Source organism: Drosophila simulans, chromosome X, assembly GCF_016746395.2.
Source record: "Drosophila simulans strain w501 chromosome X, Prin_Dsim_3.1, whole genome shotgun sequence".
In the NCBI taxonomy this organism is placed as follows: domain Eukaryota; kingdom Metazoa; phylum Arthropoda; class Insecta; order Diptera; family Drosophilidae; genus Drosophila; species Drosophila simulans.
Window position 1 is genome coordinate 19,934,447 of NC_052525.2, and position 13,891 is coordinate 19,948,337.

At 42.3% G+C, this 13,891-nt stretch overlaps 1 protein-coding gene across 1 annotated transcript in view; it reads left to right on the forward strand.

The window, feature by feature from the left end:
* The first annotated feature begins 671 nt into the window (after positions 1-671).
* Positions 672-13,891, forward strand: part of LOC6726533 — a 29,183-nt gene continuing 15,963 nt past the window's right edge. Inside the window, exons 1-3 of the mRNA XM_016174216.3 lie at positions 672-1,043; positions 3,106-3,668; positions 4,311-4,527. Coding sequence (XP_016040186.1) covers positions 3,282-3,668; positions 4,311-4,527 — 604 coding nt within the window. The 5' untranslated portion in view covers positions 672-1,043; positions 3,106-3,281. The remainder of the gene's footprint in view (positions 1,044-3,105; positions 3,669-4,310; positions 4,528-13,891) is intronic.

Here is a 13,891-nt window from a genome sequence, read left to right on the forward strand (position 1 = left end):
AACCGCGTAGACAACGGAGCTGTTTCACCGTGCATATTTAAAATATACAAGATACCATTTATGTAGTCTGCATAATTGCTAATAATATTTTCCGATTTCTTGCAACTTAAGATGCCAATATCCGGCTCGAGGGACCAAAATGATATGATGATAGCAGAGTTTTTGGTCCGCCGAGCCGGATATTGCATTAAAAATAGTGCAGTCCCCTGCAATTTTCCCGTTCAAATAATATTTTAATTTTATTTAAATTTAAAGATAAAAGATATTAGTGGTCTTATATGAGCCTTCGCGTTGGTCTTGCGGAGTCATGACTGTATATACCCCCAGCAGTTGAGCAAGAAGTCGACATAGACGTTCCCCTGGGGGGCGGGATGATGTTGCAGGGGGTGTTGGCTGCTTTCGAGTGCCTGGGAGGTGAGGTGGTCCTGTTTCTTTTCGCCTGTGATTATGATGAGGCGTCGCCTGCGCTTCCTCGTCCTTCGCGTCCTTCGCATCCTTCGCGTCTTTCGCGTCCTCCGGCGACTTCGTGAGCTCGCTGCGTGAGACTTCGTTACTGTTGGATGCTGTGCACTAGCTCTATTCCAAATCGGGGGCCCTCAGCCGGCTTCGCGGTCGCGGTCGACGTCGCTGCCGACGTCGGTGGTCGGCGTTGCCAACCGCTCGTAGTGGTCGCGTTCATGGTTACCGCAAAAAAATAGTTTAATATCTCCGTGTCGTTTGATTCGATCGCCAGTCTCAGCCCCCGTCTATGTGTCCATGTGGCTGTGCCTCTAAGTCCCTTCACTTGTGTCTGTGCCAGTGCGTCTGTGTGCGTTAACGTGCGTGCTTGTGTGTGTGCCGGTGGCTGAAAAAAAAAAAAATTACAAATAATTACCGTAATTAGAAAGCCCGAAATCGAAAGAGTCTGGGCGAAATTCAATAATTTTTTTGTAGTGCTTGTGGTGCCGACGTATCAAAAATACCCGCAAAAAATAAAATTGTTTTTAAGTCCAACTAACACCAGGTGTTTCGAGAATATAAATAAGTGTTAAAACTGGGATTACGTAAGTGTGTGATAACCATGATCGTTCATAAAATACACACAGCTTATAGAAATTACAACGAATTTTGTTTTGTTTCACACACAATTTTGTCAAGTACGAATAAATATATATCAACTAAAGTTGTTACATCCAATAAACTATCGATCTATCTGTTGATCATTGCATTAAATCTATAATTATTGTTAGGCATTATTTACCGTTTTATTAACATTTCCCAATATCGTAAGGATGATAATTTTGTGTAATGAAATACTAATCAATCGAAACAAACTTAAGAGCAAGGAGCTGGGCATTAAAACTTGACTTTAATTGCCAAGTCAATTGTTTTGATTTTCTAAGCACCACAATTTGGCATAAATGCATCTTTTTCCCACTGCCTCATTTGCATTTGCTGGTCTAATTGTGTGGCTATCCCAGCCACCGAGTTGTTTGTTAACCGATTATATAGACCGACTTTGGTGGCCCGATCCCCGATCCCCGATCCACGCCCCCTTCCGCTCATCTGTGGCCACATGGGCCGCCACATAGTCGCTTGGCCAGCTCATTTGGCGGGACATCTGCATTCGGCAGTTGGTAAAAAATGCACATAATCATCATACATATGGGTCCACACGTACACACATGTATTCATTTCGGAGCGGAAGTTGTAAAAAACGCGTATACGCAGCGTGTGCACATACAAGTACAGATATATATCTTTAGGTGCGATTGTGTTTGTGCAGCACTTGCGACTACATTACAAAACAAGAAGGAAATCGCAAGGGTTCTAATAGGCCGAAGCTCTGAATACGCTATATGCTCTTTGGAAAAAATAATCATTTCATAATCATCACACTCATTTATTATCTTATCATAATTATTTTATTAAAAACAGTTCAAATATTGATTTAAGCACATTTTACGAATTTACTTTGGCAAAAATACGTAGCCTATACTAATGATGGCTTAATGATTGGCATAAGTTCTTAGAACTTTACTTTTAAGCACATTTATTAAAACATGTGTTCTGAAACGAATTATTTAATTTTTAATGCGCAATTTTCCAAAATAATTTCACATAGCTTAGAGACCTGGCCAGTACGTAGTGAAAAGTATCGTGAAAATGGTTGGTGGAAAAAAGGCGGCAACGTGAAAACAAAACGCGGCTGTGTCCGGCAACTGGTTTTTATTTAAACAAAAGCGACTGGCTGGCCAAACACAAGCCGGCAACATCTGGCGCTTTCGATAATTTCGCCCCGCTTTTTGCCATTTTTATTCGCCATTTGATGGACATAAAATGCAATTTTCCCACCGACCCACACTCGCAGTCGTGCATCTTAGTTTGGGCACTGCCTACGGGTCGAAATGCCTCATTATTGGTTATGATTTTTTAATATTTAATTGAGCTGCACTCGCCGACGTCGGCTTAAATGCAAATTGTGCGCAAAGGTGTGCGGTTCGCTGCGATTGCATTCGATGCGATTCGATTCGATGCATTTCGAATCGATTCGATTCAATTCGGCTGCTTCTGTTCTCTGTTTGGTTTCCAGATAGCGATACTATACAGCAACAGTTTCTGATTCTCATTCTGATTCCGAATCTGGATGTGCCTTTGTGTCCCCGACCTCCCGAGGTCAAAGTGCAATAATAATTGAGCTGTTGTCGCTGGCGGCAATAAACAAAAAGTGCAGCATACTTATGCGGGCTGCAAACTGGAAAACAAAGAAGCAGTGCAACAAAAGCATCGCAGCTCGTACAAAAAAGTATTATCTGTGTGTGTGTGTGTTCCGAAAAACGCTTTTGAAATAAATTACAGTGCAGTGCATTCAGTGCAATCTATAGTTAATGTATCTCGTTGTACTTTTGTTTTAGTAGATTTTCATGTCATTTTGAAACATTTTCTGTAAAAGTATTTTTCAAGTATTTTATTCGATTTATTTTAAATGGATTTTCCCTATTTTTCACATTATATTTCATTTATCAATCGAATATCCAGAGAAATTGCTTTGGGGAACAACGTACAGACACACAAAAAATCCGCTGGCAGTCCGAATCTCACTCGCCGTCCACATTAATTTTCCAGATTGACCAAATGAGCTGACAATGATCGGATTGAAAGCGTCGACTCTTTGAGGCAGGCATTGAAATCAAACCGAAAACCCACGAAACCCGCCGGCAACTGAATCCACTGAATCCACTGAGTACTGGCAACCAAAGAGGGGCCCTGAAATACCTTGTGCCCAGCTAGCAGCTGCAATAATGCACATTTCTGCTGAGGTCAGTTCGACCACCTCAAATCAAATACAGCAACAGCAGCAGCAGCAGCAACACCAGCAGCAGCAGCAACATCAGTTGTTGCAGCAGCAGCAACAACAGACAGCAACAACGACCACAACGAAGCGGCGGAATGCTGAGTCCTCTGCCAGCAGCAATAACAACAACAACAATACCAGCACCACCAACAACAATAACACTAACAATAACAACAACAGCACCACGAACAACAACAACAATAATAATAATGTTAAAACAAAGCCCGTGGACACGAGTCCCTACTTGACCCCCGAGAATCTCATCGAGCGCACCGTCGACGTCCTGCTCGCCGAACATCCTGGCGAGCTGGTCAAGACGGGGTCTCCACATGTGGTGCGTACCCATATCTCATAGCTGCAAAGATTTTTACTTTAAGCAAACTAAAAAAAAAACACCAACCATGAGTGTCAACAAATAAGCGCTCTATATTCCAATTTCACATTAGTAGTATAAAAAGAAACTCTTTTTGGACCAGATCAAATCTGTTTTTTTCTCTTTGAGAGGAATTGCTTGTTAAAATGTATATAAATGGTATATATTTTATACCATCTAAATAGAATATAAATACAACAAGTAAATATATTTTTATTCAGGGTCTCTACCCAAGGCGATCTGTCCGTCCGTATGTCTGTCCGTATGTCTGTCCGTATGTCCGTCCGTATGTCCCTCCTTATAGCTTCCTGTGCGTTTGTTTGTCCGTACGATCGTCGAGATCTCGAAAACTATAATTTAAAGTTATTCAATTCAAAACTGAATTCACTACAATACTGTCATGTTTAAATGAGATTATATTTTGCTTAACCTTGCCCAAATGAGAGCGATAGTTAAAAAGTTATGGCTAATGAAAAAAATTAAAAGTTGTGGTGAATGAAGGCAAGGTGAAGCTTGCTTTCTGCTTTTTTTCGTATCAAAAGCTTAAAATAAAAGTGGTTAATATCTGTAAATCTCACAAGTACTGTTCAATATTCCCAACAGGTCTGCACCACTTTGCCCACGCACTGGCGCTCAAACAAGACTCTGCCGATCGCCTTCAAGGTCTTGGCACTGGGCGAGGTCATGGATGGCACTATAGTCACCATTAGAGCCGGAAACGATGAGAACTTCTGCGGGGAGCTGAGAAACTGCACGGCCGTGATGAAAAATCAGGTGGCCAAGTTCAATGATCTGCGGTTCGTGGGCAGAAGCGGAAGGGGTGAGTGAACTGATTAGAAGGATATTGCAAAAAGTCTTTTTTAAAACCAGTCACAAAATTATATCTTACCTTTAATATGTTTGTTTCTAACAAATTAACATTGTGAACATCCTTTCATTGCCAATATTTCGCCCTCTTCACTTTGCAAAGAGTATTCACGAATGATTGAGAAAATTCAGCTTGGCTGTATTCTTTAACTTTTGGTCATTACCATTTGGCATATCATTCGCGCTGATTGCTCGCATCCTGTTCCCTGCACATTGTCACACCCAAAAGGACACCCCATGCACCGAGAAATATAATCAAAAACCCGCACACACTCACTCACACAATCACTTGCCCATATAAAGGACAACACATCAAAAGCCGCTGACAAACTTTTGTAGCCATCTTCCGTGCGCTTGATCCTTGGTCCTTGGTCCTTCGTTTTGGCCAGGCATCAGCAAATAAGATAAGTAGTCTGTAGTTAATTTTTATATGTCTATTGGGGACGTCCAGGGGCGTCGACTGGGAGGGGCAGCCAGACGGCAGACAGTCTTGACAGTTGTCAATTTTGCTTGAGATTTTTTCTCGCCGCCGTTATTGCTGTTCATTTCGTCAATTTATCACGAACGCAATTTAAAAATCAAATCGAGGGTGACAGACAACATACTGTGATAGAATTTTCCCTCGCCTTCATTTTTCCTATTTTCGCTTTTGGTTTTTCTTTTCTTATTTTTTGTTTTTTTTTTGTTGCTGGCAAATTAAATCAGCGTAACTGTTTATTCAAAGCCCCGGCAACTTTTACTTTCGCCCAAGTTATCTTTCTTGGGGATTTTTCAGGGCATGTCTAAGTGCGCGCTTTGCCGCGGCATTTGACAATTTGCTCATTAAGTTTGTCTGACCCCTCGAAAAAGGCGGCAGAAGGCGGGCGGCGGTGGTGGGTTAAGGTCTCCTTGGGCACCCTCATCAGCGAGGTCTTCTATGGCCATCTACATCTATCCATCCATCCATCCATCCATCCAGCTCAGCCATTTCGGCCATCCTCTTGTTTGACATTTTTAAACGTTTCAAGTGGCAAATAATTCCTTGGGATTCACTTTGGCAAATCTTTTTTAAACATTTGATTATTCCAAGCGCCTTTTCCATACTAATTATCGGCGGAAAAAGTAGGAAAAAATGGGGCGGGCGAAGGGGCCAAGGGGCCAAGGGGGCGTGACAATTGCCAAAGGGCAGCATCAAATGTTTTACAAATGGATTTAAATTATTTAACCCGAAACGGGAACCCTTTCGGTTTTTTTCCTCCCATTTTATTTACTTTCATTTTTTTTCGAACCCTTCTCGTTTTAATGCGCTACAAAGGGATTACGTGGGTGGAAGTCTCGCTTCGTATTATTTGCTTAATTTCAATTAGCAAACAAATGCAAATCCCTTGTACTAGGGAAAAGTAATGCAAAGCCTGCAATTGTAATTGCTGTCCGTTGAATTCGCATCTGCACTTGTATTTGCATTTGTATTTGTGTTTGAATTCGCTACAACTAATGCCACTTGCAGTTGTCAAGGCTGCAGACGCTCCAGCGCCCTTCGGTATGCAGCAAATTTATGAGGGCCTCCATGGGTTAAGGGTGGCCGAATGGGGTGGTGGCTCGCACGAGGACAGCTCTATTGATAGTCCTGCAAAAGAGCCTTTCATTATCGCAATTGCCGGGCAAGGCCTCTCGTTCGTGGGTTTTATGGAAATGTAACGAGATTTGGAAACGGAGCAAGTCACGCCTAATGAACCTCGCAGATTGATCCTTAAAACTGCGATTCTTCTTCCTTTCACAGTTTCTACGAAGTATTCTGTGAACATTTTGTTAAAGAACTGCATTGCCTTTAGTTTTCCGAAAGAGAATATTGTACAAGCTTCTGCTCGGGGTTTTATATTTATGAAATCTAAGTATTTTAGTGTCTTTGGGATGTTTAGCAGTGAACTTTAAACGGAATTGGCTTTCGGAACAGCCACTGTTATATGTTGATCATCTTGTGGTTCCCTCACCGCTCTTAGCTTGAAGCCCAATTCTTTTTTTCCGCGTGCGTGAAGCACTCGTAATTTTAATGATTTGGACCACGCGGCGTATGCGTAATGCCGTTGGTTTGGGTGCAACGCAATTAGATAAAATGGCGGCATCAGCAGCTGCAATCGCAATTGCAGGCGTGGAAAGGCGTGGAAATGGAATTGGAAAATGTGGAAATGGCAAACGGGGAAATGGAACTGCAGTGGCAGCCAAGCGGAAACTGCATAATCCACACCCACACACATGTGCACAAATGCATCGGGCTTGTTGTTGTCGACTAATGAATTACAATCACTTGGATGCCGTTTCGTCGAAAGAGATTTCTCTGCCGGGCAGGCGGGCGGCCAAGGGTTAAGGGTGAAGTGTGAAGGGTTAAGGGTCCGGGGTTCGGGGCTCGGGGGTCCGGCACATGTAATTATTGATGCCATATGCATGTAAATGAGAGCTGCACACTGATGCGCCAGCACTTTGAAGTGCATTACCAAAGTGCAATGCAACATCTAAGCTGCAGATAATATGTTAATTAACTGCAAGTGATTATTGCATCCTTATTGCTCAGTTAAAACCCATAGACTGGGCACTACGTAGCCCCGGAATTTTCGGGAGTGCAGTTAGTTGATTGCCAGTCAATTTTGTCAAATGCATTAGCTGATTGTTTTCGTGATCGCTTGATAGTTATAACTTTAACTACTTTAAGTTATACTTGAGACTAGTTTTTAGTATTTTGATTGCAAATCCGGCCAAGTGACTTTAAAGGACCACATATTAGAAATTGAAGATTTGATGGAAAAATGTGCAACCTGCTCCGCTTGGAGTGAATATTCCAGTGGTCTGTTGTGCTTCTCGGTTCCCCATTGAGTTCCTGTGCTTTCGAGTTGCCGAGTTCCGAGTTCGCAGTTCCGGGTTCCGCTCCTCAGTTTCTTTAAAGCTTCCGGCGTCCATTAAACTTCATTAAAAATTAAATATGCGCCCCAGCGTTGGCAGCCAGCAGCTGGAAAACTCGAATGCTGGAAAACTCGAGAACACGATGGCAGACAAACTGACAAACAGACTTGGGCGCTCGGTGGGGATTAGGGGCGTGGCACTGCCTTCTCGACTGGGACTGAAAAACCCTTTTCCAACTGACACGCATCAATTTTCAGCACAGCGCTCGAAAAATGCTCAAGACTTTTAATGAGATGAAGGTGAAATTTCATTATGAAGTTTGCCGCACTAAGATGAAGAAGCCCCCGCCACCCGTTGCGCCCACATTTTTCGGCGAGGGGGTGTGGTTGCGAGTGGTAACCTCGTTAAGCTTAATTAATAGCAGCAATGTGATAAACGCCCAGGCCAACAGCCAAAATGGTCGCCATTTTGAACCAAGGCCTCCACGAAGAGCACTGCGCGAAAATTCCTGGTTTTTTCTAATTCCAGAAAGTACTCACTTTGTCACTTGAACGTAATCATTAAAAAGCAAATGAACATCGTTCTTTTTTCCAACAAATCTAGTCCTTCTTTTAAAATAATTACATTACTTATTTTAGCATAAAAACTAAAAGTAAATAAAATTACTTAAGATGCTTACTTTATAAGTCAATCCTTTGGATCTATTGGTTTTATTCACAAATACTTGACTTCATAAATGGATCAGTATTTCTTTAAATATTCCTTAAAAATATATTGTTTTCTTGATTTACTTTTCAAACTACTTACTTAGCGTATAAAGTGTTTTAATGGTTTAAAGCATAAAAATGTAATAAAGTTCACAACTATTATCAGTTCAACTTTGCAACTCCCCCGCTGATTTCTCTCCGTGCATCAACCAACACACACAAAACTTTTGCCCAGGTGTCAGCAACAGTCCCAAAAGACAACAACACAAACAACATCGACCGGGACAAGTTCGTTTTTTAATGAGCCAACGTCAACGTTGCCAACTCGCTGCTGCCGTTGACATTTGACAGATTTCCTAGGAGCTGCCGCTTAGATACTTTGCTGGGGGCGGGGCAGCGGCGGCCTCTACTACTTATTTAGGCATTAGTCGTAGACGCCCAGCCCACCAGCCCACCAGCCCACCAGCCCACCGGTCCCCCCACCCACAAAGCCACCCCAAGAGCCCCAGTCCACCGCCATCCGCCCGATGACCTCGCTAGCTGGGTATTTATATAGACTCCTTCGGGCATCGTTAGGGGAATTATAGCCGAGTGAATTCAGCCTTGGCTACCCCTACTAACCTGGCATCTTCAATGCCAGTTAGCGGATTGCTAAACGAGTCCAAGATGGGTTGCAAGTCAAGTTTGTTCAAGGCTTAAAACATTTAGAAACATTGACGCACTAACAATACTCGATTATAAAAAACATTCATTACATTCACATAAATAAACATATCTCAAAGGAGCCAAAACAAATTTGAACTTTTATCTAAGCCACTTAAGTTCTTTTCAGTGTACGTGGGGTGGCAGAACTTTAAGTTAGTTTTATCAACCATTTAAGTTTGGGCTCCAAATCTGAATTGAAAGCTGCTTTTGGCTTGAAGCAATTAAAGGACAAAAAAAAAAGTTCTTAAAATCAAGAAACAGTCATTTTAGAAACCTATAGATACGAAACAACTAAAAGATACATTACTATAGATTGTTATGGGTATGTTCTTATTCCAGCAGATAATCACTTCCTTTTTTTTAATTTAATTATAAATTTAACAACTGATTCAACTGATTTTTTGGAGTTTCTAGTCAGCGTGATCCTTGTGACTTTATCTTTCGTTTTTCCGGGGGCTTAACTTAACTTAATGCTCCTTGTACATACATTCTTTTTTTTGGTGGGCGAATAAACAGTTGAATTTTCTTTGCCGTTTGTTTGCTTGTTTGCCTGTTGCCAGTTGGCTCATAATGTTTGTTTGAACACTGTGGGTGTGTTTGCGTATGTGTGTTGGCCTTAAATTCCTTGTCGCTAAAGCATTTTGGCCAGTTTCGCTGGCGGATGAGACGGAGTTCCAGTCAAAGGCGGTGGCGAGCGAGCGTTGCAAATATTTGCCGAGGGACAAGTATGCGCAATTAAAATTTGATTTAATACAAATGCACACACACATACAGACACAGACACGGACACAGACACAGATACAGATACAGATACAAATACGGAGACACACACACAAGGACAGGGACTTGTGTTTGTTTGCATTCGTATTTGCCTGTTTGCTGGTGGCACACAGTATCCAATTTCGGAAATTACTTGCGCATCATCGGTCGGAAATTCCTTGAGTATCGAATGGAATTTAATTGAAGTCACGAATTCTCACAAAATTCATGCAATCCGTACACAGACACACACTCCACATACAGCTTGCATAAATAAATCAGATGGCACATTAACACTTCTTCGCCCGTGGGGGTTGTTCCTGCCTAACATTCTCCTTGCGTTTGATGTTGAATTTTTAATTTTCATTAAGCAGCCGCCGCCAGCCCTTATGACAGGTTTTTTCCGAGCCCTCCCCCACCCGCGATTTTCCATGGGGTTGCTAACTTCCGGTTGGTGTTGCCGCACGCACACACACACACACACGCACGCACACAACTTCTAGTCATTTGTGTGTTTGCCGTGTGCTTAATTGATATTTGTATAATGAAATGTGTCACAGGATTTTCCTGCCCGCATCATCGGGCCTGAGAAACAGCAGAAGGAGTTCCCAAAAACCCCAACTGGCCCTCAAGATTTGTTGACACTTTCATGGTTTCTTAATTGTAAAATTCCAATTTGATCAGGAGAGCGTCAAAAAGCAGGGAAATATTTCATAATCCAAAAGTAGCCCCAGCGATGGTATATCTACGCAAAAATTAGCATTTTCCATTTAAAGTCTCAATAAAAAATGAGCACATATATCCTTTTAATAAAGCATACAATGTATTATAGGATAGTTTAAACAAACAGCATTTAATCTCTTGATTAGGTTAGCCAAACTATTTTTTATTTTTACTCAACGAAGAAGTTAAAAAGGGGGTCAGTTTTCAATACCTTCTCGCATTCTCGAAAAACCCAAGTACAAATTCCCAGAGAATTTCGTGTTATCTTAACTATTTGCATTTACTTATTTAATGTATTAAACTATATTTTATTTAGCTGAGAGTCAGCTTTCTACACCTTCTCTATGTAAAATAGTCTCGAATATTCATAGAAAACAACTAAAGTGTCCCAGTCACTTTCGTGTTATCTTAACCTATCTCCTACCGCCTTAATTTATGTTTGCTGTTCTTATCACAGGACATTCCAACAAATTGTGACCCAAAATGTATTTATAAGTCACGACTTTCGGATTTTCCTGGTCCAAGCGACCGCAATCAATAAATTCGCTTTATATACATATTATGCTGACCATTTTTTTGCCGTTCGTCTGGTCGGCGGCCTTATTGTTTTGCTGGATGTTTAAAATGCGATAAATTAAATTAAATAGCTTAGTCCCTTTATTTGGCTACTTACAGATTATGTGACATTTATTGTTCACGCTTAAATCTTGAAAATTGCAATTTAGCGGCCGTCCTTTGTGTGGGCGGAGGGCGGTGGGCGGCGGCTGAATGGTGGTGGGTGTCTGGTGGTTCGGTGGGTGGGGCTGGCTTATCAGCTAGCCCCAAGGACAGAATTATGTCCTTGTCGCCATCGTCTTTGTCGCGTTTATTTTCTTTCCGCCTCCGCCTCTTAATTTTCCTTTTCCCCGATTTCTTTTTCGCCGGATCTTGGCCGATTTTTCTGCTGATGCTGACGATGCCGCCGCACAGTTGTCTCGAGTTTCCGTTTTAATAAACGTCGATTCCGGCTTCCTGTTTGGCAGCATTGCGTGTATCTCGGGACCCCGGCGTTTCGTCAACCAACCCCGCCAATGGAGAACGGCGAAGGCCGTAATTGCAGGCAGCGTCTGGGACTCGGTCTCATTTTGCCGCTCGTCTACGGCTGTGTCTTCATTTATTGCCAATATAATTTCTGACTTGGCTGGAAATTTAATTTCCTTTTTCGGCATGTGAGAAAGTTGTTCCATCGCCATTTCGCCCGGCGGCCATGTAACATAAATCCAAAAATCCAGCAATCCACCATCGACTTGGGCGGAACAACAAAAAGAAGCGGATGTCAACACAGCGCGCAGCCAAGAAGTTGCGCCAAAAAGGGTTACAATTTATGATTATTAAACCGAAACCGAGTGAAACCAAAACGCATCCCACTCTCATTATTTTTAAATCCACCCTCGCGAAGAGAAAGCGCCTCGGGCGAAAGTCCCATTTCCAAGGGCCAAAATTCAAGAGTGCAGATTCAAAGCATTATCAATAAATACCTCCGCAATCGAAACGAATAATAACTCAATATTTAATTATTTCTTTTGGGAAATACAGCACTATTTGTTGCAGGAATTTTAGATTTAAAAATTTGGTTCAAAAATAGTTGAATTGCGAAGAAATCTATAGAAAATTGTTTGAAATTGAAACTTTGAGATCGCTTGCAGTTTTGGGTCAAGTGTCTGCGTACTTAAAGTTAAAAAAAGAGTTTGATGACAAACATCTACAGTTTAAGAATGAAAAACGCTTGAAGCGACAGTGGCAACATCAACAAGCAACAAAATGTCTGAACGCAGTTTTAACTTGGCCAAGTCAAAGGAAAAGAGCAACCGGCCGCTCCACACAAACTGTGTATTTTCGCTATAAAATAAACATATGAATATTTATGGATGGAGCTCATGGATCTCAGTGCCTTTGGGGAGTCAAAGTGGAGCTTATGCAAATAAACTGCCAAGAAAGAGAGACTTTCGACTGGACCCAACGAACTGGGCGAATTGTAATGCCAAGATATTTTTCGGAGGCCCAGGGCAAAGTTTCGAGCATGTGTGGGTGGAGAAGAAGGCTGAGACGGCTAGGAATTCCGACTCCACCGACATTTGATCCCCTGGAAATGGTCGATGAGGCCCGGCCATTAAGCAAATTCACTGGCATTAGGCAAAGTGTTGAAATTATGATCTGTTAAGTGTCTAAATACGAGCACTCGGCTTTGGCATGGGCGTGTCCTTCAGCTCAGTTGAGTTGAGTTGAGTGGAGTGAAGTGGAGTTGGGCTGCGCGTCCTGGGGGTTGAATCCTTGTTCCGCATCCTGCTGTATTTAAAATGTCATTTTGTTGTCAACCTCAGACTTCTTGTCTTATGTCAAATTATAATTATGGCGCCATGCTACTAACGACATTAACGCCGCACAAGGCAAAAGGCAGCAGGAGCAGTGGCAGTGGCAGCCATTAAATTGCCTAAGCATACGAACCCTTGTCGGTGTCCTTGCTGTCCTGGATCCACCCAACCACCCAGCCAGCCAGCCATCCGCCCCCTTTTTGGGGGCAGGTCTGCCTTCATTATCAGCATCGAAAGTTAAAATGCAGGCAAAGGCTTTGGCTTCTGCTCTGCACTGCCAGCAAATGAAACATTTTTGTTGTGTAAGGTTAAACGTTTCAAAAACTTTGTTTTAAAATCACTTAGCGCCCAGCACACACACACACATTGGGGTCCACATAAATGAGTTACAGTGGAATTAATGCCATTGATTTTAAGGATTTTAAATTGTGTAAATATATTTGCATTAGTTTAAGTATTGTATTATAAACATTCAATGATAATTTTGTTTAGTTATAAAATATTATTACATATATATTGGTAAAACTTTAAATACTATACCCGTTTGCAGTTCTTAACCGTTTTGATCTACTGCTCACCTTTGCGTCCACTGTGTTCCCACACACACACACACACACACACACATGTCGCAGTTGGGTCCTGTTAAAAGGGTGCAGACTTTGTCCACATCGCCACCGAGACGCCTCGTCCCGCGGCGCCACCCTCGATTTTCCCAGCCCTTTTTCCGCATTTTCCAACTCCTTTTCCGTCGTCGTCGTTGTCGTCGCCTTTTGCAAAGTGGTGATAATTTCTGCTTTGTTGCGAAAATGACAACATTTTAACCCGGCACACACAGTACGCGCCCACTGCCACCCACTTGGCTTTGCCCCCCTTTTCCCTCGGAATTCTCAACACCTCCTTGCCACCCACAAATTTTCCACTTGCAATGGACGCGACTTGTGTCGACTTTTAATGGTTTTTCATCTTATTAGCAGGCAAAAGTTCTTTGTCGCCGTTGTTGTGCATGCCACGCCCCCTGGAAAATGACAGAAAATGGAGGGGGCGGGGGGTCGGTGAGGCCTGGTGGAAAATGGCTAGCAGCTACAGATTTATTTGCAATTCTTGCTCATTTGGCAAAACACAAAAGCGAGCCAAAATAATAAAGGAAAAAACTAAAAACAAAAATAGACGACGCCAAAGTCTTTTGTCTTTAGCCACT